Consider the following 26,608-nt stretch of genomic DNA (forward strand, 5'->3'; position numbering starts at 1 on the left):
ACAGCTCTGAGTCTTCTCCTATAACGCCGATGAGGTTGGAGAATACATGGCGAGGGATCTGAGAGCGTTCCTCCATACAGAATCTCTCCAGATCCTTCACATTTCAGGTCCACGCTGGTGGACTCTCCTCTTCAGTTCACCCCACAGGTGTTCTATGGGGTTCAGGTCAGGGGACTGGGATGGTCAGGGCAGGAACTTGATTTTGTGGTCAGTAAACCGTTTCTGTGTTGATTTTGATGATGTTTTGGATCATCGTCCTGCTGGAAGATCCAACCACGGCCCATTTGAAGCTTTCTGTCAGAGGCAGTCAGGTTTTCATTTAATATCTGTTGATATTTGATGGAGTCCATGATGCCATGTGTCCTAACAAAATGTCCAGGTCCTCTGGCAGAAAAACAGCCCAAAACATTAAAGATCGTCCTCCATATTTAACCGTGGGCATGAGGTACTTTTCCATACGGCTACCTCTCTGTGTGCTCCAGAACCACCTCTGTGTTTATCACCAAAAAGCTCTATTCTGGTTTCATCTGACCGTAGAACCCGATCCCATTTGAAGTTCCAGTAGTGTCTGCACACTGAAGACGCTCGAGTTTGTGTTTGGATGAGAGTAGAGGCTTTTATCTTCAAACTCTTCCAAACAGCTTGTGGTGATGTCGGTGACTTCAGATTGTAGTTTTGGAGACTTTCTGACCCCAAGACACAACTAACTTCTGCAGTTCTCCAGCTGTGATCCTTGGAGATGTTTTATCCACTCGAACCGTCCTCTTCACAGTGCGTTGAGACGATACAGACACACGTCCAATTCCAGGTCGATTCATAACATTTCCAGTGGACTGGAACTTCTTCATTATTGCCCTGATGGTGAAACGGGCGTTTTCAATGCTTGTGCTATTTTCTTATAGCCACGCCCCATTGTGTGAAGCTCAATAACCTTTTGCTGCACATCACAGCTACATTCCTCACTCTTACCCATTGTTATGAATGACTAAGGGAATTTGGCCTGTGTGTTACCTCATATTTATACCGCTGTGAAACAGGAAGTCATGGTTGAACAATTTCCTGTTCCTAGTCACCCAGGTGTACTAAAAAATTTAAATATCAATGGGAATAAACTTCAAATATATTTTTCTCAATGAATTCATAGGTGTGCCAATAATTGCTGCACACCTATATTTAACAAATTTTTTTTATAAACCTGTGTTGTATTTGCAATTGTATGATATCCATGAGAGCAGAGTATTTTATGTGAATTATTTGAGCAAAAGATCAAAAGACAAATAAACAATAAAGACAAATTTTCACAGCCTGTGCATTTTGGTCATATTTACCAAGAGTGCCAATATTAGTGGAGGGCACTGTATGCTTAGTGCATAACACAAACGTGAACGTGAACGTGTTGCCGTGGTGATTTTAAAACTGACTATAAAAAGCGGTGTTTTTAAGGACTTTATTTTTCCTATTTGGTGGAAGTGTATTCTAAGAGGACTAAGTGGACGTGTCACGGATTCAATGCAGATACTTTAGTTTTCTATTCCGAACACGTTACAGTGTTAATCGTATCATATCTGAGTAACACACACACACACACACACACACACACACACACACACACACACACAGACACACACATACCAACACATTTTTCCTTGACATTGCTAAACTAATATACGGCATGTTGCTCAAATGATCGCAACTGATATTCACACAGATTCCTAACCCACAGGGAAGATGTCTAACTCATATGTCCTGTAAGCGCTGGTGTGAAATGTTAGCCGCCACTCAGGATCCCTCATAAGCGGACCGTTTATGAATATCAAATGCTTTATCCGACCTCACTGACTCTGTTCCCCGGCAACCGAACGCTGCACAGGAGACAGTCACGCTCTTAATACCCAGAATCCCTCTCGTGAGGACTCGAGTGCTTTTTTTTTTGCGGTGGCCATTTTGAAGCAGTGTTCAGATGAGGACAGACAGGAAGTCAGAAGGCCAATGGATCAATATGGAGAATGAGTTTAAATCACCGATATGAACTGTGAAGATGATTTTAAAGCTACAGTGCATATGTTATTGTTGTTCTATTAAGAATTAAGGATGAAAAAACTGTAGGCTAACGCTAGACCGCTAGCTAGGGGTTGGTGTGCGTGATTTTAACTGTTCAGCTAGCTTTCTTGATCACATTTGTCATTTTGCTAATTGCTAATGTCATTTGTCTGAAGTTGATCTAAAGCTTGATCAGGACACAGAATACAACGCTAACACTTTCGGACAGGAAGTGTATACTGTACTCTGCTCTTGATATTGAAGCACAACCGGGAGAGCCGCTGCATGTGCTTCTACAGTCCCTAAAATCACCAAAAAAGGTTATCGAGATATGGGATCAAAATCCTGTATGATCTGATGTTCCTGTGCCAGGTTGTCTTGCTGGAATACGTCAGACATCATCATGCTCCAACTTCAGGCACGGAAGAAGTCAGACTACAGGATGACAAACAAGAGCCAGCAGCCAATCACGAGAGAGAAAGTGCAATATAATCTAAAGGGGGGGGGGGGGGGTTGTGATAGTGTTATAGCTTTTGTCTCGATATTATTTCTAATTCGAATTGTTTTATAATTCCCTGTAGCTTGTGATAATGATAATGCTAATCATCTGATTTATCTTCATCATGGAATATCCAATTACAAACTAGCTGTCGATATTTTTTGTAGGTTTCTGAGTATTTTTGTTGATCAGACTGAGTTTTGCTTTAAAGCTCTGACCCATCGAGGCATGGACTCCACAAGACCTCTGTAGGTGTGCTGTGGTATCTGGAACCATGACATTAGCAGCAGATCCTTTAAGTCCTGTACGTTGTGAGGTGTGAGGGACTTGTTTGTCCATCAGGTCTCACAGATGCTGGATCAGATTGAGATCTGGGGAATTTGGAGGCCGAGTCAACACCTTGTCATGTTCCTCAAACCGTTCCAGAACAGTCACTTGTTCAGGGAATGTTGTGGGACACAGAAAAGGTCCACAGCTGCACAAAATAACACCAAAAAAGAGTAAAAAAAAACAACAACAAAAGACCATAGCGAGCCGCGTTGTGTCCTTCATGTGCGTTTGGGATGACAAAAGATGCACACAAATGCACCGAAACCAGACCAATGCTGCTAGGGGTGCCAAGAACAATCGCTCTAGGATTCGGACCGCAGCAAACATACAAACATACCCAGTGTGAAAAGCACCATATTCATGTCATCTGTCAGTGGTTTTAATGTTATGGCTGATCGGTGTAAGTATGCATACTGTGTCAAAATCGTACTCAAAACTCTGCTTGAGTGAGTCAGGAACATTTAAACGCACTCAATTCTTCGAGAGTATAACAGTCGATATTTTTCACTGATCAGAAAGGAGCGAGACACACATTTATTTAGGTAGTTATTTATTTGCTTTAATATTCAGCTTAATATTCTCCACACATTCAAAACTTGGAATCCTTCAGTAATCCTCCGAGTATTCTCCAACAATCCTGCACATGTCTTCAAAGTTTAGTCTCAAAGACGAGGTGAAAATAACGCTGGTGTTTCTGTGGTAAACAATCTCCTGTGAGGTTAACCTGAAAAAATCACTCTACGCTTGTACAATGTGCTTCCGTTTGTTGAATAAGGGCCTGATAGTTTCATTTGACATTGAAAAGACAACACTGCCCTAGCAGCTGGAGAAGAGGAAAAAACCCTGAGATATTTATTGGAGTAGTTCAAAGTTAAAACAGGGAGTAAAAAAAAAATTTTTCCTTGTAAATGTGTTTGAGTAAAAGTACAACTATTGTAGTAATACTTGAGTAAGAAATACATCGACCAAAATAGTACTTACACAATAACAAAGAACTCTAATATTTCACCCTCTTGCTACTGAGGCGTACTACACTGCATTGAATTCTCAGTGAGTGTGTATTAACTTACTACTTAGTACTATTCAGTAGTATGTGGTCTGGGAAATGTTCACACGTGCAGTACCACTTTTCTACCAGAGAGGGCAAAAGCTCAAAATTTTTACATCCACTACCTGTGACTAATGTGTTGTTTTTGCTGTCCAGGGAACCACTCCTGAAAGAACATACTATCTGAGACACGTTAACATATATTTTTTGTCATTTAAACAAATTTATATATTTTGAGCATTCTGTTAAATGGCAAAATGCCATTGTTGCCGTATGGCACCAACATGCTCCAGAATGAAGGAACTGTAGTGCGTGCTTTCATGAACTGAAACAGGCCTACATAACAAAATAGACACTAGGCATCTCTAATAGTATATTTACATTTTTTTTTCACATTCAAAGTAAGAAACACTGTTATAATTTCACACATTATGCAATCAGACCTTATTTTCAATTTTTTTTTTTTGTTTGTTTGTTTCAAGAGAAAGAATTAAGAAATTAAAAGATACTTCACCCAACTTACTTTTGGTATGTATTTTCAGTGAGTAAATCAATCCACACACCTTTTACAACTGAAATTACTTTCTAGAATTTATCATTGGAATTGTAATCTCAGACATTTGGTGTTATTTCTGAGTATAGGATACTTTCCACTATTGCACATTGTCGCCATATAGCAACAAATTACCAACTAACCCACCCCCCTTCTCCAACACAAAAATTCACGTTTAAAATATATATTTTTATTACTTGAACTAATTCAAGTAATAAAAACCCATAAAAAAAACATGTTTTGATGTAAATGTAATAATTCATGTAGTAGAGTGTTAATTATAAATAACAAATACGACATTTAAAAAAAAATGCAACAGTACTGTATTGTTGGTATTTCATAAATTGTGCTATGATATGTTTCTATGTGGTGTTAAGCAGGTGTTTGACTGGTGTTGTGACTAGCATTGTATTTTGTTGGCACGAAACAAACAGGACAGCTAATGGGTCTGGAACAATGCCACTGGATTTTGAAGGACTTAGAGAGTGTGGGCTACGCAGATGTTTGACTAGCCTTGTGACTAGTGCCATGCTTTTAAACATTTTTTAATTGTGACTGTTTTTGAGCTAACTGCACCTGCAGAAGGTCAGCTTACACTCAATAGGAGGTTGAAGTCAAGAATGTGACTAGCATAGTGGTTTATTGGAGGACATTTTGAGGCAGCTGCAGTGGGTCAGATTGGCTCAAAGTGAGTAGAGTACAAGGGGGCAATAACTTCGGAACAACATTTGTTGAATTTTTAGAGGATTTCAAGCTACACATATGTTTTCCTAGCATCTTTTCACAGCTAGTATTTTGTACAATGCAAATCCAATGATTTTGAGTACAAAGTGAGTATGGGTTTGTACGGATGTTTTGAATTTATCAATCATTGGACTATGTGGACGAGTCATTTAACAACGATCGTGTTTTGTTTGTGGAATTTTAAAACCTCGATGAATCTGATATACACCTGAAATCAGTAAGGGAGTGTAAAAGTATAATGTAAACAGGTCGAAAGTTGAGTTTACATTAAGGACCTGGTGAGCTAAGATGGAGTTTGACTCGCACTGAAACTAGCATTGTGTTTTGTTGGTGGCCATTTTGGGGTTAGCAAATTTCTAGGAAGCTTAACAAACTTTAAACTAGTAATTATAAAGGATTTAGCAATGGTTGTGTGTTTTTTTTCGTCTTGTTGGCTGCCAAATAAAAGCAAATTCTATGAACTATGAACAAGTTCATACCATGTACTCGTAAATTATTATACCCAATTTATAGCGTTGTATCTTAACTATGCATTGTGACTTCTTAACCTAATGCTTTATTAGCAGTGTTTGTAAAATATGAGCTCATTAGATTCAATACAGCACACTGACCTAGTTATTGAACTAGTTAGACACAAATTAGCTAGGCTTCACACTAGCTTCATTGGCAGCTTAAGCTAATTGTCCTAGCTTACATGTATAGACTCACCAGAGACACTGTTAATTTCTGCTACTTCCTTCCAAGCTGTATTTTCCTTCATAATGTCTCGATACACATTTAATATGAGGTTGTATATGACAGGGTAAGATGAAACCGCGGTTATAATTTCGTCTTCCGTTTTTGCACGTCAAACACTAAATGGGAACTACCATTGGGAAGTAGGAAGTAAAGTTGTAAAGAAACCTCTGTCCAAATGCGTGATAGGAATTGATCCGAGGAATCAGTTGTTTGGATTTGTTGCTTGACAACTTCACACCTAATTTGCACAGAGGTGAGGAAATCTCGATACGAACGGCGCTCGCTGATGAAACGGCCGTGCCGTGCTACGTCTTTGCCAGTGTCGGTTAGAGAAAGGAGGAATTAGTCCAGACCTAATTTGAATTTTAAGTAACGTTCACGCACTTGGGTCCTGACGCTTCTTTACGCATACATGGTCAATTATGATGAAAACTCCACACAGTTTCTTGCTGAAGAAGACGAACCCGAAGCTGCACCTGGCCACGCTTTACAATCTGCGCCATGTGCTTTATTTCGGGCCACGCTGAGATCTTTGATCACAAATTCATGTTGTTTATTGCATGTCCTGTATGTCTAGTTTGGGAAGTAACCTTTGATGGTTTTATCTGATTGCAGGCACTTCAGATTCAGCTGCTTTGAGGAAGGCTCTTGTACCTTTCTGTGCTTTGATCAATATTCTTCACAAGTGGGAAGTCTCGCATATGCATAATAGAGTCCTTCATACACACACACACACACACCAATATGCATGTCTCAAATATGCATTTACAAGAGGCTAGTCGTGACAGCCGAAGCATTGGTGTGTATTCACTAGTGACACTTGCTCTTTTGTGCTTTTTCTTTTGAAGTCACTTACTATTAAATACATGTGTACACACACACACACACACACTCACTTACACAGCTCAATAAGAGTAACACAGGTAAGTCTTTTGATTGTTTATTGCTCTCAGTTTGGTACTTATCATCTCTATAGGGCTAGCAGTACATTTCTTAATGCTAGTCATCTCATCTACACCGACCAGCGGAAACACAGATGGTGGTTAATGGGGCTGTGGACGATTAAGAAGTCGAGACAATATCAGAATCCGAAAGCAATGAAAGCAATCAGAAAGCAATCTGCTCCTGTCCGTACTGACTAACTGAGGAGTGTTAAGGAGGATAATGCACAAGGACGCCACTATGTACAATCTCTGTTTGACAGGCCTCTCAAAATATCCTACGCATTGAATATGTGCAGTAGCAACCCAACCTCCTATCGCACACCTAGACAGGTACATTTGCATATTCAAACATCTGGTGGCAACACTAAGGGCACTATGCAGGATATTTTACAATTTTCACTTGGGATTTTATCTGAGAGCTTCAATATAATTATCATTTAGTGCTCTTGAGTGGCGCAACAGGAAAAAAACAAACATTTGACCACTTGTCTTGTGAAACGCTTATACAAAATAATAATATACTGGACTAGTGGCTAGCATACGGTGCTCTCACTGGAAATCCTGGTCAGGGAACCAACTCCATGAACCAACTCGCTGGAGGGTTGCACGAGCCAGTGGACTCTCAGTTCCAGTCCCAAGCACTGATGGGGAGGGTTGCATCTATTAGAGTAAAGGCATCTGGTGTAAAACTTGTGCCAGAATCAAACATGCAGATGGGTGACCCTCATGCCATTTTTGCTCTCTAGGACTCCTGGTCATCAATCGCTACAGCATCATTGGGATTCAAACACACAGTCCCCAGATGATAGGGCAAACACTATCGAATGGGAACGATAGCTTTCAGTAATATATTATTATTATATATGAAGCTTAAAAAAGGGCAGAGCACTCTCCTGTTTGCGTAATATCCCACACAGCACCCTAGCAGACAACAGCACACTGGATGTATGAATATACATGTAATAAGCCACCTGTAGAATCATGTAGATGTAATACACAGTATGTATTAGAGGAGAAATGCAATGCCTCTATCAGTATCTGTACGTAGCAACAGGTCATGACCATAGATTTTGGTGTTGCAGGTTGGCATTAGTAAGGACATAGATTCAAGGAAAATGAAGTCAAGAGGCTATCACGCTTGTGCTACAAGCTACTATCTAGTGAATTTTTAGAGTAAACCAGTAACAGGCAGCTGAGAGTCGACACAATCATCCAGCGTACAGTCCAGTAGCTTTTTAGCAAGTGTGTTTCCCATCCTGAAAAGACCCGACACTTGCCTAAAATATTCAAGCATTGGAAAAAGTAACACAATTTTCATTTCCTTCTGTTTATCAACAAGGTTTCCGTGGTACGCATGCATTTCTAATGTACTGAATTTCTCCCCCCTCCATCATCTCCCTTCCCCTGTCACAGTATGCACCATAGATCTTACAATAGAAATGGATTTTTGCCTTTGTTTTTGCATAAAGGTATTAGATGTACAGTAATTTCTGATTATTTGCTATAAAACTCTTGGTGGCTGTGGAGTATTTTTGAGCTAGCTCAATTCAGCTAGTCCTGTCCTGTCTGCTGATTCACACATTGGTGCAGCGTGATTCCTTCCCCAATGGGCCTCTATTAGCCCTTGTTGCAGTTCCCATTTTCTGACCTCTAGGTTCAGAATAATAACTCTATTGCACAACATCTAAAAAGGCGAGAAAAAAAAAAAACAGCAACAGAACATCACCTCATATCTAATCTTTCTTTGTATCCATTTAGAATAAACGATCTGTTCATTATGAATAATGTCTTGGTCTTTGTTTAAATCTCTAACGTATTATACAGTTATATATATATATATATATATATATATATATATATATATATATATATATATACATATATACATTCTCTACTAGTCTCTCTACAAGTGAGTGGGAGATTGAAAGCAAATCTTGCTTTTCTTCTTTCCTGTATCCAATTTTCTCCTTTCCTTTGAATACAATAACAGTAAATTACCTTAAATTATCGCCTCTCTTCCATTTGAGCTGACGTCTGTATCAGGATTATTTTGAACCATTATTGATTATCGTCCTTCTTGTATGTTTTAAATAAAAAAAAAGACTTTCATAACACTGGATCCTTCACATGATGGTCGTCTCTGATGGTGCTGATGAGCCGTCATGCGTCATTGTTGGCGCTAATCAGGAGACTGGAAAGCTACAGTGCAAGATTGTCATTGTGGATCATAGTGCGTCTGTGTGTGTGTTATAGTGTTGTGTGTGTGTATAATATATTGGAGTGGGTTAAAGTGTTTGGTGATGTGGAAGCTTGTTAGTTAGGGTCAGTGGTTGTGGTGTTACACTAGTGTTTTAAGGTTGTGAGTTTAAATCCCATTGGGCATTTGAGCAAGGTCCTTAACCCTCACCTCTTTAGCTCTGTGATTGGACTGGATTTTGGACTGTGATTGGACTGGATACTCATTCTATTATAAATGGCTGAGATGTAGCGAGTTTTATCCAAAGGGTTTATCATAATCACAGCCTTAATATGGAAATCTTTTACCTGATGTTTGACTGCATCTGTGGTGTTTTAACTGCCACCAGCATGTATTACTGTTATTATTATTACTGTTTGGTGTGGGTCTGTTTACATTTCTTATTTCTCATGATTGACTCTTAACTACGTTTTGGCATTGTGATCACAGCGGTCCTGTTGTTTGAGGAGACGCTGTTTGGCGCCATGCTCCATCAGGCTGGATTATTTTTATCTGGAACATTTTATCCAGTCATCTGTGACCTTACATCCACTAATCTGGGACTGTTACTTTGAAACTGACTAACTGGGCAAACTGACATCAGTCAAAGCAAACCAGTGTTTGACTGACACTTACTCAACTACATCGAAACTACGGAGTCTACAAGCACGCACAGCTACTATAAGTAAAGAATCATATCTACGCTGTAATGAACTGGGGATTTTCACAGAAGATCACACCGCGGGTTTTGTACTAAATGCCGGAAGTGAAACAAGCATTCATGTCATTCTTGTAAATCAGACAAGACGTCCATGGAAAGCGCAGTAAAGAAAACCTTACCTGTACGGTGAAGCACACTTCCTGGTCCCCCTATGTTGATGATGGAACTGCTTAACACATTGCTTATCCACGACCGCATACTCAGCAATACAGTTGACTTCATGTGCCTTACTGAAACTTGGCATCAGCAAGGGATTTACTCAGCGTTAAATGAACCCTGTCCACCAGGCTATAGGTACAATTAGAGAGCTCACAGCACTGGCCATGGTGGTGAGCTAGCCATCATCCACAGAGTTGAGTTACAGTTGCCTCCTCTGCCCCTGCCTGAATCCTCTGCTTCCTTTGTATGACCTGCATATAAATGCAAACCTCCTATCTCATTAACACTACTACTTGTTTACCATAAAGCAATAAACAAACATCTCACCTCACTCTGCACATTGTCTTGGAACATTGTTGTACTTGGAGATTTTATCATTCATTTTGACAGCTCGTCCATTCTTTCACCAGTTGACACTCCACAGGGGGCCAGGCCTCTCCATTGTTCCGATGAGGTTATGCAGGGTGAAATGGAATGCATCGTTGCAAGCATGAAGTCATCCGCCTGTGCTCTGGAACCTTTTCCCTACAACTGTATTGGAATTGCTTATCCCCATTCTAAGCTCTTTACAATCTGGCTTGCTTCCACCACTGCTTAAAACTGCTATCATCAGACCTCTGCACAAGAAGAGTAAATTAGATCCTGAAATTTTGTCCAACTACAGGCCCATTTCAAATCTCCCCTTTCTGTCTAAAGTGTTGGAGAAAGCTGTAGGATCATCTCAAGTTGAACAACCTGGATGAAAAGTTCCAGTCAGGCTTTTGCTCTGCTCAGAGTTACAAATGAGCTGCTGATGGCAGCTGATAGTGGTTCGCCAGCCATCCTCGTTTTACTGGACCTTACTTCAGCCTGTGGCACAGTGGTCCGGTTCTCCCAGTTGGCCCTGAGCTGGTTCCTCTCCTATTTAGAAGGAAGGTCTGAGATTGTTTCCTTAGGTTACTGTAAATCATATCCACACACTGTCTCCTGTGGTGTGCCACAAGGATCAGTTTTTGGACCCGTCCTCTTCACTGTGTATACGATTCCTCTCAGCCATGTCATCAGCAAGCATGGATTATCATTTCATTGCTACTGTATGCTGATGACACTCAACTGTAGTGAGGGAAATAAGAGAAATTTGAAAACATTCCTTTTTAAAATGGCTTATTATGAACTTTGTGGTTTTTACCAACAGTATGCCATTTTATTTTTTATGACTTGCTAATTGTACCTTATTATGCACGTTTTATAGTCTAGCTTATACCATTTACATAGTAGCACTTTGAGATGTGCCTCAAATGAAAAGTGCAGCATAAGTGTATTATTATTATTATTATTATTATTATTATTATTATTATTATTATCATCATGATCATTATTTTTTTCATTTTTAGCAAAGACTGATTAATAGATGTACATGACCTCCTTTATCAGAGTATTCTGTGTGACTGTTTCTGTTGCACTCAGTTCCACAAAATATCCAAAACAATTTCTTTAAAATACCAAATAACCTGATGTGGATGCTAAAAATGTAACCTTATATCGGGGGTTAGCGTTGCTAGCATGCTTATTCCAGCCGGGACTGCATGTACTCGAATGTTCCTACAGTCCCCAGTTGAAGCCTTGTGAATTAAAATATAAAGCCCCTCGTCGGGTTTCCATGTAAACACATCATCACGGATGTGTCTTTTGCTAATCGAGAGCTAATGATATCCAGACATGCTTCAGGAGATTATCTTGCAATACCGCGTTGCTATGCATCCATTCCTCCTTTAATGCTGCTCTCAGTCAGTGACCTCCCACTCCAACGCACGCCCAGGAGCATCTTGAGCATGTCTGAGTGGACGTTATGGCATGAGCAGTGGGCGAAAACAGCTCTCAAGAATGCCTACTGACGTTCTCGAGGAGTGAAATATGCAAAAAAGACGGCATATGGGGGCGGGTCTCGTCTCCAACATGTTTTGGTTTTTGCTTTCTTTCCATCTCTCTGCTGGATTTTTTTTTTTTTTTTTTGCATGTTGTGGAATTACATTTTTTTTTATGGCCAGAGGCTCATCAGGCTGAGGGAGAGATGGAGAACAGGCTTCCTGCCTGGATGCAAAATTGTTTTGGCAAGCCTCGGCAGACTCTCGGCTCTGTAATCGTTCCAACTGACTCAATGGGTCAATACATGAGGAGGCAATTCTGCCAAGAGGCAGCTTTGGCTTTGAGCATGATGGCATGGATGTATATTGCCCTATAGGCACTTATGAAGAGTGAAAAAATGCATATTAGCATCACCAGGTCTGAAGAAAATCTGTTACTACTAGGATTTGAGAAGTAGACATTGTTGATTTAAATAAGCAATAAAACACGATGTGTTGTGCAGTTATTGAAAAATAATCAGTAATGGCATGATGTGATGGAGTGTAGTTACTGTTACCCCCTGACGTTGATTATTTTCCTATAACGGAACGTCCCGAAGAGTTTTATTCCTCTTACACCACAAGAATTTGCCAACAGCTACATTTTTTTAATGGAACAACACCTCATAGTTTTTAACCATTTAGAGCTACATTTAATGACTATTAAACAAGTTAGTTGGAGCAACGATAAACAGTTGTTCCCTCACCAGCTTCTCTTTTTTCACACTCTTGGAGTTAATGAGACAAAAAAAAAGAAATAAAAAATTACAGCTTGTCATGTTACTGAGAAACCACAAAGAAGTGTAAACTCCTCTGCCCTGAAGATGGCAGAAAACTTAGTTACATCTTGACCTCTGACTCATGGGCATAGGAGCCATTATACATGGGTGGTGGGGGGGCTTCTGAGTTGGACAGTCTCCAAATTAATCTATTCCACAAATTTTACAAACATAATGCAATAAAAAAAAGGGCTACAGTCAGAGCTGCTGTTCCAGAAAATTAATCCACACCTTCTGACCAATAAGAATCCGGAATTCAAAAGTGTTTTGGTGTAGCGAATATTAAACATGGACAAGAGAATTACTACAGCTCGTAAACAGTGTATTTTTATATTCGTATTGCAGTCGTGGAGTTCAGTTCGAGTTGATGTGAGTGAAACAAGGTGAAATAACAGCCACCGGTGTTTGCAAAATGATATTTTATTGTCAGCCCCATTTTTCCTTCATCTCTTATTTACACTCCCACCTGTCAACAGGAATGTTCTCGAACATGGTGCAGATTTTAAATGAGTTTTTGCAGAAGGACAGAGAACAGAACTCAACAGCAGAATCGTGATGTTCTTTACTGTGTGCATATGGAAGAACATTAAATCACGCCAAACTGTAAATGAAATGCTGATGTCTCTGAGTACTACACTAACAATTACTGCAGTTGTCTAGCAATTACTACACTGTTACCGTGTGAATATTAACCCTTTCCACTACTACTACCAAAGAAAATGAGACAAAATGAAACCTTATATATATATATATACCATTATATATATATATATATATATATATATATATATATATATATATATATATATATACAATCGCATTAACAAAATATGGACAATTTGGAAATGCCAATCAGCCTACACAGCCTAGTCCTGTCTTTGGACTGGGGAAGAATACCGGAGTACCCAGAGGAAACCCCCAAAGCACGGGGAGAACATGCAAACTCACAACCCCAGAGGCGCAAAGCAAATGTGCTAATCACTAAGTGACCCCCCCTATTAGTTTCATGCTGTTGGTTTGTTTATCTTTTTAAAATAACTTTTAAAACGCTCCACTGTTTTTCCACCTGTTTTTGTTTCCACTGTGTGTCGTTAGCCTGGACGAGAATCCCCACATATTTCCCCATTTTTCCCGAACCGTTTACTCCAAACTCACTAATGGAAGTCTAAAGGCTGCTGTTCAAGCTCTCCTTCAATCCAAAATATTTACTATATATAATGACCATTCAATAAAGGTGTAAAGAATACAAGAGTCATCAGAGAAAACTCGTCTTATGGAGTGTTATGGAGTGTTGTTGGAAATCTAAATTTCCAACAAAATAAAGAAGTAGTTCCGGTTCCGTTCCACTTTCAGAACGATACAGATAATGCAGACGAGCAAATTAATCTCTATGAAAAAGAGTTTCATTTCTTGAAAGGATGAATTATGAAGCATAACATGGTGAGTTTATGAGGCAGGACACAAAGCCAGGACACACACGGAAACACAGAAACTAAAAACTTTATAACACAGAAAGAATATAAAAAATGGTTAAGTGATTAACAATGGACATGAAACAGGTGAACACAGGCTGCAAAGCAATGACAGGACAGGGACTATGATGGAAACCAAAACAAACATGAGCACATGGGACAATGATAATGAGTCTTTACTAATCACATATACATTACAGCACAGTCAAATTCTTTTCTTGCATGTCAGGAAGCTGGGGTCAGAGCACAGGGTCCTGGAGCAGAGAGGGTTAAGGGCCCAACAGTGGCAGCTCTGCAGTGCTGGGGCTTGAAAACCTGATCTTCTGAACAGTAACCCAGAGCCTGGCAGTGCTGGGGCTTGACCCCCTGCCCTTCTGATCAGTAACCTAGAGCCTAGCAGTCCTGGGGCTTGACCCCTGACCTTCTGATCAGTAACCCAGAGCCTGGCAGTGCTGGGGCTTGAACTCCCGACCTTCTGATCAGTAACCCAGAGCCTAGCAGTGCTGGGGCTTGAACCCCCGACCTTCCGATCAGTAACCCAGAGCCTAGCAGTGCTGGGGCTTGAACCCCCGACCTTCCGATCAGTAACCCAGAGCCTAGCAATGCTGGGGCTTGACCCCCCGACCTTCCGATTAGTAACTCAGAGTCTAGCAGTGCTGGGGCTTGACCCCCCGACCTTCTGATCAGTAACCCAGAGCCTGAACCGCCAAGCCACCACTGGTGTTCATCACCATAGCAACCACAATGTGAAGGTGAAAACTGTGATGTATACCCTTACTTTTAAGAGATAAACAGTTTATGAAACTGAGAAAATAAAGTGCAAAGCCAAAATGTATTACTTTATAAACCATTCATTCAGCCTTTCTAATACTCAAGGTCGCTTTACAAAGTATGTAACACAAACAAGAGGAATAATATTGTGTAAAGGGAAAATCTTTTGCTTTATAAATAACAAGTGTTTTGTCATAAAGCAAACCATAACCTCCACTCCTTAACCCTCGTGTTCTTTTATAAAGTTCCCGATTGTCAGGTTTTGTTTTATTGCTAAGCTTAACAGGACATTAACTGACCTTGTAGGCTTGGTTTCTGGGTTTCCATGTTCACGCATGTTTTTGCTGCTCATTAATGAAGAATGTCCGAAACATTCACTGAATGAAAGGAATGAGAATAATTAGCATCGCAGCTTAAGATTTCTTATGCTAATGTGTCTGTTTAAGAGCGTCCCGAACGTGAATAATAACAAGATTGTTGAACAATTAGTTCACAAATATTCGGATGTTTCTCCTAATGATATTTCTTGGTTCAGTGTTCAGTTTGTGCTCTGTCTGCACATCTTTCTGACTTCCTGTATGTTGGATGGCAGGTTATACGTGGCAGGATGATGCTACACAGCAGGTGATATCCAGAGAACTGCTAGCGTTGCCTAAGATCCCCCTACGACGCCTCGGTAAAAACCTTCCAGCTTTCAAGTTACGGTAAGTTGGTGAGTTTGTGTTTGAAGGCAAAAAAAATATTTTTTATATTAAATAGATCAAACACTACTAAATTATTAGTATTAACACGTTATTAGTATTTCATCCATTAGGTATTAGCAACCAATAGCAATAATACACAAAAAATAAAAATGCAAAGTTATCACATTTTCAATACCTTCTGTGATACATTACAGTATACTCTATGATTATGCTGATATGACTAGTTAGCTAAAGTTAGCACAGGAGATTTAGATTAGTCGATATGGTAACGACAGAAGGGTTGCTACTAGCTAAAATTAACGACAGGTGGTTACTGCTAAATACCTAAATGCCTTAGTATTGAATTTAAACTTGGACAGTTGAATATGAAGTCAACTGAGTGAGTGAGTAAGAACAAATAAATACTACTTTTGCTAGCCAGATTAGCATTGTTGGCTACATTGCTGTTGTTTTTATAGTGTCTAATTGAATGTCTCAATATCTAGAATGACTAAATGAAGGTGACACTAAATGTGATGAAGGTGTGATTAGCGACATGACGTGATATTTCTGGTCCTTGGTAATGTAAAGTAATGACATGGTTGTTGGTGTTTTTCTTCACAGGGCTCAGACTAACGATGGCGACAACAGGAAGTACCTACAGAAACTTGGATTCTTACCTGCGGAGATCACTTCCTCCAAACAAGGCCTTCAAGGAAATGTGAGCGTCGAGCTATCTGGTTTTAAGACACGTCACATATGAATTTATTCGCATACAATTAATTTATTTTCACGTGTGATTTAAAAAAAGGTATTCATTTATTTTTGTTTACACAAGTGATTTTTTTTTTTTACATGTAATTTATTTTTATTCATGTGTGCAGTTTCAAGGTATAACAAGTTGACGTCATTTGTTGACGTGTTTTATGCGTGTGATTTTTCCGTAACGCTGACTCGTACTTAATGCCGGAGTCGCACAACTCTCTAATGAATATGAAACATTTCGAGAAAGTGCTCAGGTTGGTTCTCATGCAGCTGGAGGTGGAAACCACAGAGACGACACAAAGACTGGAAACAGCTGTCCAAGAGCAGAAAAGCCGGAGGAGTTGAATGGTTCAGACCTCCGGTGAACAACAGTCTCCCACGGTGCTTTTGCAGGCGGTGTGAAAATCCACCCTGCTGTTCCAGTGTGTTCAGAAACACACGCTTTATATCAGCTATTCACTCACACACTCACACACACACACACGCCGAGCATGACGCTGTGATGCTCTCAATCCGAGTGCTGCTTTTATTTCAACATTTATAAAAATAAGAAGAATACCTGATTATACTCAGATGCAGCTTAATATTTGACAGTAAGTTACTCAAACTGAGATCAGTTCTTTGTTTAGGTGTTTGGAATTGAAATCTAAAGTATGGCAGATTATTTCAATTTTATGCCATATTTAATTATTTTTTTTTAATTCAAACGAACTCAGAAATTCTATTGTTCGATAGAAAACTCGTTAGGAGAAATATCGGTATATTTGCAAACATGTAGGCAGTGTGTCACGTTAAGGATCTAATAAATAACGTGAAGTATGTCACAAGTTCTCAAACTCTAAACTTCAGAAGGAATGAAGTGTAAATAACATTAACAAAGTCATTAAGCCAGCAAAGGAACACGTATTAATTGATATTTAATTAATTCAAAGAATTAATTAAGCGTTTTATTCCTTTTATACCACAATTGTAACATGTCATCCATCCATCCATTTTCTGGGCTGCTTATCCTTACTGGGTCGCAGGGAACCTGGAGCCTATCCCTGGGGGCATGGGGACACCCTGAATGGGGTGCCAATCCATCGCAGGGGACAATCACACACCATTCATACACTATGGACACTTTTTGGACAATCAGACTACGTTGCATGACTCTGGACTTCGTGAGAAAACCGGGGTACCCGGAGGAAACCCCCGAAGCACACACAGGGCAGCAGCGGGAACGGAACCCCCAACCCTGGATGTGTGAGGCGAACATGCTAACGTGCTAACCACTAAGCCACCGTGCCTCCCTGACACATCATACTTACTGTACATCAGTTTATAGTTACATTTAATGTTCCTTGCGATGTTAGTTATGGCAGCCATTTTCAAAACGCAGCTTCTCACGTAACACAGAAGCGGCGACGCGTAAACATGAAACTATCGCATAGTTTCCAGATTAGATTGTGTTAATGTATGAACAGACACACACTCAATTATTGGACGCTTCTCCATTACCTTTAATCTGAGTTCGACTCGAGATATCATTCACAGATTAGCCAAAAAATGGTCAGAACATGGCGACTAACTGCACAAACATATAAAAGCTCTATATCTGGGATCATAGCTAATCTTAGCAAAATTATTTGCAGTATCTTTTACGTATGCGAGATAGTTCTCTGCCGTCCTCATCATCTATTAACAGATTAGCATGCGTACAATAGCCAAATTGGGACTTTTTACTGAGAGATAGAGGCTTCGTGGGTACCAAAACGACCTCCGCAGTTTAATGGAACATGGGTAATGTGTTTCCGCTGTATGTGACCATGGGACTGGCTGAGTGATAGTTTGCCACTGTGTTGTTTATGCGATTTAACACATTAAATATGTGGGCAGCTTGTGCTTTGAATCAAAACAGAAAGGATTTTAACTCATTAAATTTATTATAATGATTAGCATACAATCATGATGGATTATCTCACGTATTTCTTAGTTGTTTTTTTTTTTTTTTAAATTTATGCTTTATAAATTAATGGATTTATTATAGTAGAATGGACCCATCCATTCTACTAGCTATAAGAATTAAATAATATATATAATCATTTGGATAATGGTACGTTTTGATCCATCATTATAACCAAAAAAAACAACAAAATAAAAAACAACAACAAACAAACAAAAAAAAACCCCAACAAAACAATAGATTCTGTGGTTATGCTTCATTCCCCAGAGGTCATTTTGAGAACCACGGGACTAGACCTTTGTCGATGTGTGAAAATAGTAATTTAATGATTGTCTTAAATACATGATCAATATAATAATTACACTAAATTTGAGTCAGCAGCAAATGCAATGAGTTTAATGAACTAATCACAATCTTTATATCTTGATTTGATCTGTCACAAATTCCCACATGATGAGCCCTGCTCTCAGGTTTTTCTTTTGAGTTCTCTCCATGTACTTTTTATTTACATTTCCATGTGCATGTGTTTAGGGTTCTGTTTCTATCCCATCTCATCGTTTATCTGTTGCCTAATGTGTGCGTCTTTTCCAAGTTCATCCCTCGAACAGTTTGTTTTTATATACCCTTATGTTCCATAGTCTTTTCACAAAGATTTGTTCATTGGCTGTGTGTTTCTGAGCATCAAAACAACATTTCTGAGCATCAAAACAACTCTTTACACTTATTATACTGATTACATAAGCATGAAATTGTCAACTGTTTGACAGAAATGAGCCAAAATCTCAAGTTGCCTCTTTCTCTATACTTTAAAACTCTTTTTATTTTTTCAGTACAAAAGTAAAGGAGTGTCTGATCTCATGGATTTGGTCATGGAGTCTAACAAAAGGCCACCTCCACCACCATCTACCTCCCTACTTCAGCTTCGTCCAGGTCCTAAAAAATCATACTCATGGACTAGACTCAAACCAGTAGACCAACCTGAACTCCTGGACCGAACCGGCCTCCTCTCTGAGCTGCAGCAGTACCTGACAGAACCAAAAGAACGACCTGCAGGTCCATCTCAGGAAAAGCTCCAGTACTTCAGTCTTCAGCATAGCCCTACGGCCAAAGCAGGGAACATTCCAGGGGTTTCGAGGCGACCTCCTCGACCCAGAATCGACAAACTGTTGTTTAGGTCAGGAGCGAAACAGCCAACACCCCAAGACTCTCTCAGCTCATTGGATGGTAAGAATTATTCTTCAGTCTTCATGGAATTATTTATTAGGCTGTGAGCCCTGGTTAAATTTAACTGGAATGATCCAGAATGGTGTACCGGCACGGAACGTTACACTGGGACCTCTTCTATTTTATTGTTTGATTTCATTCTTTCTCTTTCATCCTTTTCCAGAGAAGTTTATCCAAGGCTTGGTGAAGCAGCTCGGACAGCAGAACATGGACACCCTGACCCTGAACGATCTTGACCAGCTTTCTGAGGTCATCACTCAGGCCCTGCAGGTGGTGGATGATGTGGATGGGGTCAAAGATCGTGAGGTCATGGTTAATGATGAGAGTGAGATGAAGAAGAAGCTTGATCCAGAGGGACAGCTTGGGAAAATGTCTGGAGAGGAGTTCATGTCCAAAGGTACATTTCACACGTGTTTATTTTGATCTCACAATTTTTTTGTGTGTTTGTAATCTCAGTAGAAACGTGTGTTTAAAATGTTGTATGTTATGATATGTAAATAAACATAATGTTAATTATGTTTAAGGTGATTTGCTATTAATCACTTTAGTTGTCCAAATAATTAGGAGGATTTTTAGACTGAATTATGAAATAAATATGACAGTTTCTCCTTTTAATCTTTACTGTTAAATAATTAACATTTCAGACACGAGTATTTAACAGAAAATAGAATTTAAAAGGTGTAGGTATTATTAAACAACTTAACTGTGCCAAGTTTTTTTTTTTTTTTTTTTGCAATAATATTTGGTGCTTATCATTTGCAGATGGAAAAACTAAAGAAATCAGGCCAGAGTCGGAGGGAAAGGTAAATGACTGCAGCAGCACGGTTTCTCAACATGCAAACATGTCATGGCGTTTCCTTTTCTGACACCATAAGAGAATGATTGATACACTTTTTTTTTTTTTTTACCATCAAATGGATTTCTGTTCAAAACTTTCTAAATTAGATGCTGTGATGAATGATGATTGCTTCGATACTGAACATTAATTTATCTTGGGAGAAAATGGGGCTGATGCAACAAGCAGGCCGTAGGCATGTGCCAATATTAACGTTTCAGATCATGACAATTACCAGTCCATTTATCACGATATACAGTGCTATCGGGGGGTCGTGCGCTAAAACATGGCCCAAATTTCCATAACTTGCCTTAAAGGGGTTTGCTTTTAAGATTTTTTTTTTAGGTCTTTTAAGATTATTACTCATCACACTGTACAAGCTCCTCCCAAAAATCAGATTGTGTGGTAGCGTGTGTTCTCCGTGCCATATCAGATTATACCATGAAGATCCTCTAACGATAGACCTGTGATTAAAGAAAATAACAATGTTTCACCTACGTCATCAAACTCACACAAACATGAGGATCCTTCAACATGTTTAAAAATCCTTCAACATCCTTAAAAACTCCACTAGCATGTTTCTCCATCACCACTACCGTGACTCGTAAGTGCTGTGAGTTTCACATCATCCTATGCTGTTCAACTATTGGTGGATTTCAGATGAGCATTATATAGCGCTTACACTTAAAAGTAGGACTATCAGGACTTTGTTGTAAAAATCTGCCCCAATGAGCATCACATTATGAGTGCTAAGACCACCGATGTCAACTCATGATTGAGAGCTCCTTTACTTTGTGTGAAAGCTAAATCTGGTCCAAAATCCATCCATCCTACTTCTCCAACACAGAGTCATGGTGGCTGAGTGGTTAGTACATTTGCCACACACCCCTACAGTGCTACAGTTCCATCATTCGGTTCATTCTAGCAGCTCACGTCTACAAAATTCTACACACGGCATGTCTGACTCACTTCCTGCAGTCAAACTGATTCAGAGTCAAATGACTTTCTCAATAGAGTTCACCAGGGTTCTGTCAAATACACTCAACGCTGCATATGTGAAAGCACCCTATCTAGACATCCTCCTCTGAAATGAAACACATGAGGAGCGATGATATTTTGGGGTGTCCATGATATCTACAGACGTTGCCTTTAAGAATGCACGTTTTTTTGTCATGTGTGATCACGCGATACCCTGCAGGCACAGTTCTAAGAATTTTAATTAATTTGTTGTGGTTCACACAATAACCACCAGGTGGTGCATGGAACAACATACTGTAGCTGAGCACAGTACAATAAAAAAATGGAATGTGTGGTCGAATGGTTCACATAAAATATTACATTTTCATTTATTACAAAACTTATGATTAACCTAATTTAAACAAGTTTCTAATTACAAGGTTTAAGTATATAAAGTGAGCGTGGTCGAGTCTCGTAGTACACGTACAAAAACTATAGTACTTAAATTAAGCTGGTTACAGCAAATGGGCTAGGATAGTGCAGGGATTAGTATGCCAGTGACTGGGGTTCAAACCTCAACTCAGTTTAGTGTTTTTTTTTAAATAAGTGTTTTTTCTTCACTATAGAAAGTGCCTTGAGGTAACGTTGAATTAATTCCATCTTCTCCTTTCTTGTTCTTTTCTTAAATTAAAAGTTTTATTATTAAAAAAACTAGTTTAAAGCCCACACACTGAAATAAAGCCCAGTGAAATTACTTAATTCAAATTCGTACATCGGTTCCATCTGATGGAATTGAGTTACATTAACATAATTTGTTTTCGTACATCAAACATGATTGGATCATATATTTTCAATGCCCTTAATAGAAATAAACTTCAACTGAGATGAGGATTGAACCCCGGTTGCTGGTGTTCTGCAACAGCACGTAACTACATCGTTATTCTACCACACACTATTTTTCCCATGTTAATTTAAATACTGTAGTTGTTTAAATCAACATGGGTTAATTTAACTATAGTTGGGCTATGTATAGAGAGATGGTCATCTCTCTGAGCTGTATCAGTTCCCCTTCCATCACTGTGAAACTTTCTCTCGTGCCAGTGCAGTAACAGTATGGATGGAGGTCCTTGGTTTGTACAGTGCTGGGGGGATCTCTATGCTCATCTGAAGGGGAGATGGAAGTGAGTAGTCTGACTCCTCTTGGGTGAGGAGTTGGTCATTGGTAATGGGCTCCTGCTTGCTGAAACGTGCTCTTTCCTTGATCTTGAGGAAGTTTTGTTCAAAGAGCCCATGGATGCTTTTTACTACAATTATCCCTGTTGTTCTGTACAAAGCCAACTCCAAAAAAGTTGGGACACTGTGTTAATAAAAATGTTAATAAAAACAGAACGCAATGATTTGAAAATCTCATGAACCCATATTTTATTCACAGTATAACATAGAAAACATATCAATTGTTTAAACTGAGGAAATATACCATTTTATAAGGGGAAAACTACGGTAATTTTAAATTTGACGGCAGCAACATGTCTTAAATTTTTTTTGGATATGGCAACAAAAGGCCTGAAAGAAAGTGTCACTCAAAGGAAACAGCTGGAGGACCATTTTGCAACTAATTAGGTTAATTGAAAACAGGTCAGTAAGATGATTAGGTATAAAAAGAGTATCCTAGAGAGTCAGAGTCTCTCAGAAGTAAAGATGGGACGGAATCTGGATGGAATCAGATACAACCTGTGTAGACCTTTCAGCACTGATCGTGCCTTTCCAGATGTGCAAGCTGCCCATTCCATAGACATTAATGCACCCCCATACCATCAGAGATGTAGGCTTTTGAACCTCCAGAACTCATTGTCTCTGTCTTCTGTCTCTTTCTGTCTCTTGTTTTTGTAAACTTTTTGTGCAGTTTCATTTGAAATATCTTTTAGGTAGTTCAGTGGAATGGCCTCCACACTTTGGGTTTGTGTGGGCCTAGGGTTATGGGCCATTTGCACCTGTGCTTGGGGTTGGGTGTGGATAATTCTGCTATATTTTCGGCCAGGATATTTTCACACCTTCCAGCCTTGGTGGAATTTGAGGTACGCTTGGGATTATTGTCCTGTTGGAAGGTCCAATGACGCCCAAGCTTCAGCTTCCACACAGACGGCATGATGTTTTCTCCTAGGATTTCCTGATACTTCACAAATCCATCTCGCATTCCACACGCTGCAGGTTTCCAGTGCCAGAGGATGCAAAGCAGCCCCAGAGCATCACCGAGCCTCCACCATGCTCGACTGTGGACAGAGTGTTCTTTCTTCATTCTTCTTCCTCCAGACATACTACTGATCCATCGTGCTGTAAAGTTCCAGTTTTGTTTGATCGCTCCACAGAACAGAATCCCAAAACTTCTGTGGCGTATTTATATGATTTTCAGTGACTTTTCTTGTGCTTTTGGGTCAGTAGTGGTGTACATACAGTGAGGGAAAGAAGTATTTGATCCCCTGCTGATTTTGTACGTTTGCCCACTGACAAAGAAATGATCATTCTATAATTTTAATGGTAGATTTATTTGAACAGTGAGAGACAGAATAACAACAAGAAAATCCAGAAAAAGGCATGTCAAAAATGTTATAAATTGATTTGCATTTTAATGAGGGAAATAAGTATTTGACCCCTCTGCAAAACATGACTTAGTACTTGGTGGCAAAACCCTTGTTGGCAATCACAGAGGTCAGACGTTTCTTGTAGTTGGCCACCAGGTTTGCACACATCTCAGGAGGGATTTTGTCCCACTCCTCTTTGCAGATCTTCTCCAAATCATTAAGGTTTCGAGGCTGACGTTTGGCAACTCGAACCTTCAGCTCCCTCCACAGATTTTCTATGGGATTAAGGTCTGGAGACTGGCTAGGCCACTCCAGGACCTTAATGTGCTTCTTCTTGAGCCACTCCTTTGTTGCCTTGGCCGTGTGTTTTGGGTCATTGTCATGCTGGAATATCCATCCACAACCCATTTTCAATGCCCTGGCTGAGGGAAGGAGGTTCTCACCCAAGATTTGACGGTACATGGCCCCGTCCATCGTCCCTTTGATGCGGTGAAGTTGTCCTGTCCCCTTAGCAGAAAAACACCCCCAAAGCATAATGTTTCCATCTCCATGTTTGACGGTGGGGATGGTGTCCTTGGGGTCATAGGCAGCATTCCTCCTCCTCCAAACACGGCGAGTTGAGTTGATGCCAAAGAGCTCCATTTTGGTCTCATCTGACCACAACACTTTCACCCAGTTGTCCTCTGAATCATTCAGATGTTCATTGGCAAACTTCAGACGGGCATGTATATGTGCTTTCTTGAGCAGCGGACCTTGCGCGCGCTGCAGGATTTCCGTCCTTCACAGCGTAGTGTGTTACCAATTGTTTTCTTGGTGACTATGGTCCCAGCTGCCTTGAGATCATTGACAAGATCCTCCCGTGTAGTTCTGGGCTGATTCCTCACTGTTCTCATGATCATTGCAACTCCACGAGGTGAGATCTTGCATGGAGCCCCAGGCCGAGGGAGATTGACAGATCTTTTGTGTTTCTTCCATTGCGAATAATCGCACCAACTGTTGTCACTTTCTCATCAAGCTGCTTGGCAACGGTCTTGTAGCCCATTCCAGACTTGTGTAGGTCTAGAATCTTGTCCCTGACATCCTTGGAGAGCTCTTTGGTCTTGGCCATGGTGGAGAGTTTGGAATCTGATTGATCGATTGCTTCTGTGGACAGGTGTCTTTTATACAGGTAACAAACTGATATTAGGAGCACTCCCTTTAAGAGTGTGCTCCTAATCTCAGCTCGTTACCTGTATAAAAGACACCTGGGAGCCAGAAATCTTTCTGATTGAGAGGGGGTCAAATACTTTTTTCCCTCATTAAAATGCAAATCAATTTATAACATTTTTGACATGCGTTTTTCTGGATTTTTTTGTTGTTATTCTGTCTCACACTGTTCAAATAAATCTACCATTAAAATTATAGACTGATCATTTCTTTGTCAGTGGGCAAACGTACAAAATCAGCAGGGGATCAAATACTTCTTTCCCTCACTGAATAGGAGTTCTGGCATGGAAACCTTCTGCATTTAGTATGCGCCTTACTGTGTTCACTGAAACCTCAGTGTCTGTTGCCACCAAGTCTTGCTGCAGGTCTTTTGCAGTCACTCAAGGGTTTTTCACAACCTGCCTTCTCACAAATCTGCTTGCAGTCGTTGAAAGCTTCCTTTTTCTGCCCCATCCAGGTATTTCATGTATTTTCTAGCCAGTTCAGGTATTTCGTGTGTTCCAGCTCAAGCTCACCTGCTGCAACTAATGAAGCCCTTGCTTAGTTGCATCAAGTGTACTTGGGACAACACCTGTTTTGCATATTTGTGCTGTTGTGAGGGATTCTGTTCAGGGGGTTGAATAATTTTGAGACTGGAGAAGTCATTATAAGGTGCACAACTGAAATTCTGTACATTTTGATAATAAACCTGATTTGCAATGGGGGTTGAACAATTTCGATTGCAACTGTAGGTCAGCTGATCAGGTAGAGCTGAACTCTCATAGAACAACCGTTCAGTGGGGATAAGGATATGGTGGCGGAAAGTAAAAGTAATAATATTAATAATTACTTGAGTAAGAGTAATAAAGTACACAAAAAGAAGAGAACTAGTTACGTCGGATCTGATTAAAATGAAGGAAATATCCTGAATTTCAGTCTACATGGAGAACTGTGTGTGTGTGTGTATGTGTTCTGACTCCGTCGACATGCTTGCTTCTCCCCCGTCTCCAGGACGCTAAAAACATGAGTGGTTGTTGTCAGACCTCTGTAGCTTATTGCAAGGCTCATGACCTCATTATACATGATTTAAGCTAATGATTAAAACTACATATATTCATTAATAATTGACAGTAATGGAGGAACGGCACAGAATGTAGTGAAGTAAAAGTACACAGGTTCACAGATCCACGGATCCACATATTCACAGGCCAAGCACAAGATCATGGGCTTCAGAACAGGAAACAGCACAGTTTGGTTGGTAAAATACTACGCTGTATACAACATATGTCCATGCAGAACTATTGTATCTACCAGTAAGCCGTGTTTGTTCAAATGAAGCATGACTGCCCCATACTGGTCTTCTATTTCCTGTGCCAGCAGCATGTGCGTGATTCTGCGTGATACCGCATGAAATCGTAGGATCCCTTTTCCTTTGGTGCACATGTTTAATGGCCACATCTGTACTTTGTATGTGTCAGTACTGTACAGTAGCTAACCTTTAAGCCATCAGTAAATATA

General features: G+C 39.9%; 1 protein-coding gene across 1 annotated transcript in view; it reads left to right on the plus strand.

Annotated features, from left to right (window-relative positions):
- The window catches only part of ptprn2 (protein tyrosine phosphatase receptor type N2), a 241,272-nt gene that overhangs the window by 57,810 nt on the left and 156,854 nt on the right, over positions 1-26,608 (plus strand). The window contains exons 4-8 of the mRNA XM_053681691.1: positions 15,510-15,621; positions 16,225-16,321; positions 19,141-19,534; positions 19,698-19,931; positions 20,297-20,337. Of these exons, the coding sequence (XP_053537666.1) occupies positions 15,510-15,621; positions 16,225-16,321; positions 19,141-19,534; positions 19,698-19,931; positions 20,297-20,337 (878 nt within the window). The remainder of the gene's footprint in view (positions 1-15,509; positions 15,622-16,224; positions 16,322-19,140; positions 19,535-19,697; positions 19,932-20,296; positions 20,338-26,608) is intronic.

The sequence above is a fragment of the Ictalurus punctatus genome, chromosome 7, assembly GCF_001660625.3.
Source record: "Ictalurus punctatus breed USDA103 chromosome 7, Coco_2.0, whole genome shotgun sequence".
Classification (NCBI taxonomy): Eukaryota; Metazoa; Chordata; class Actinopteri; order Siluriformes; family Ictaluridae; genus Ictalurus; species Ictalurus punctatus.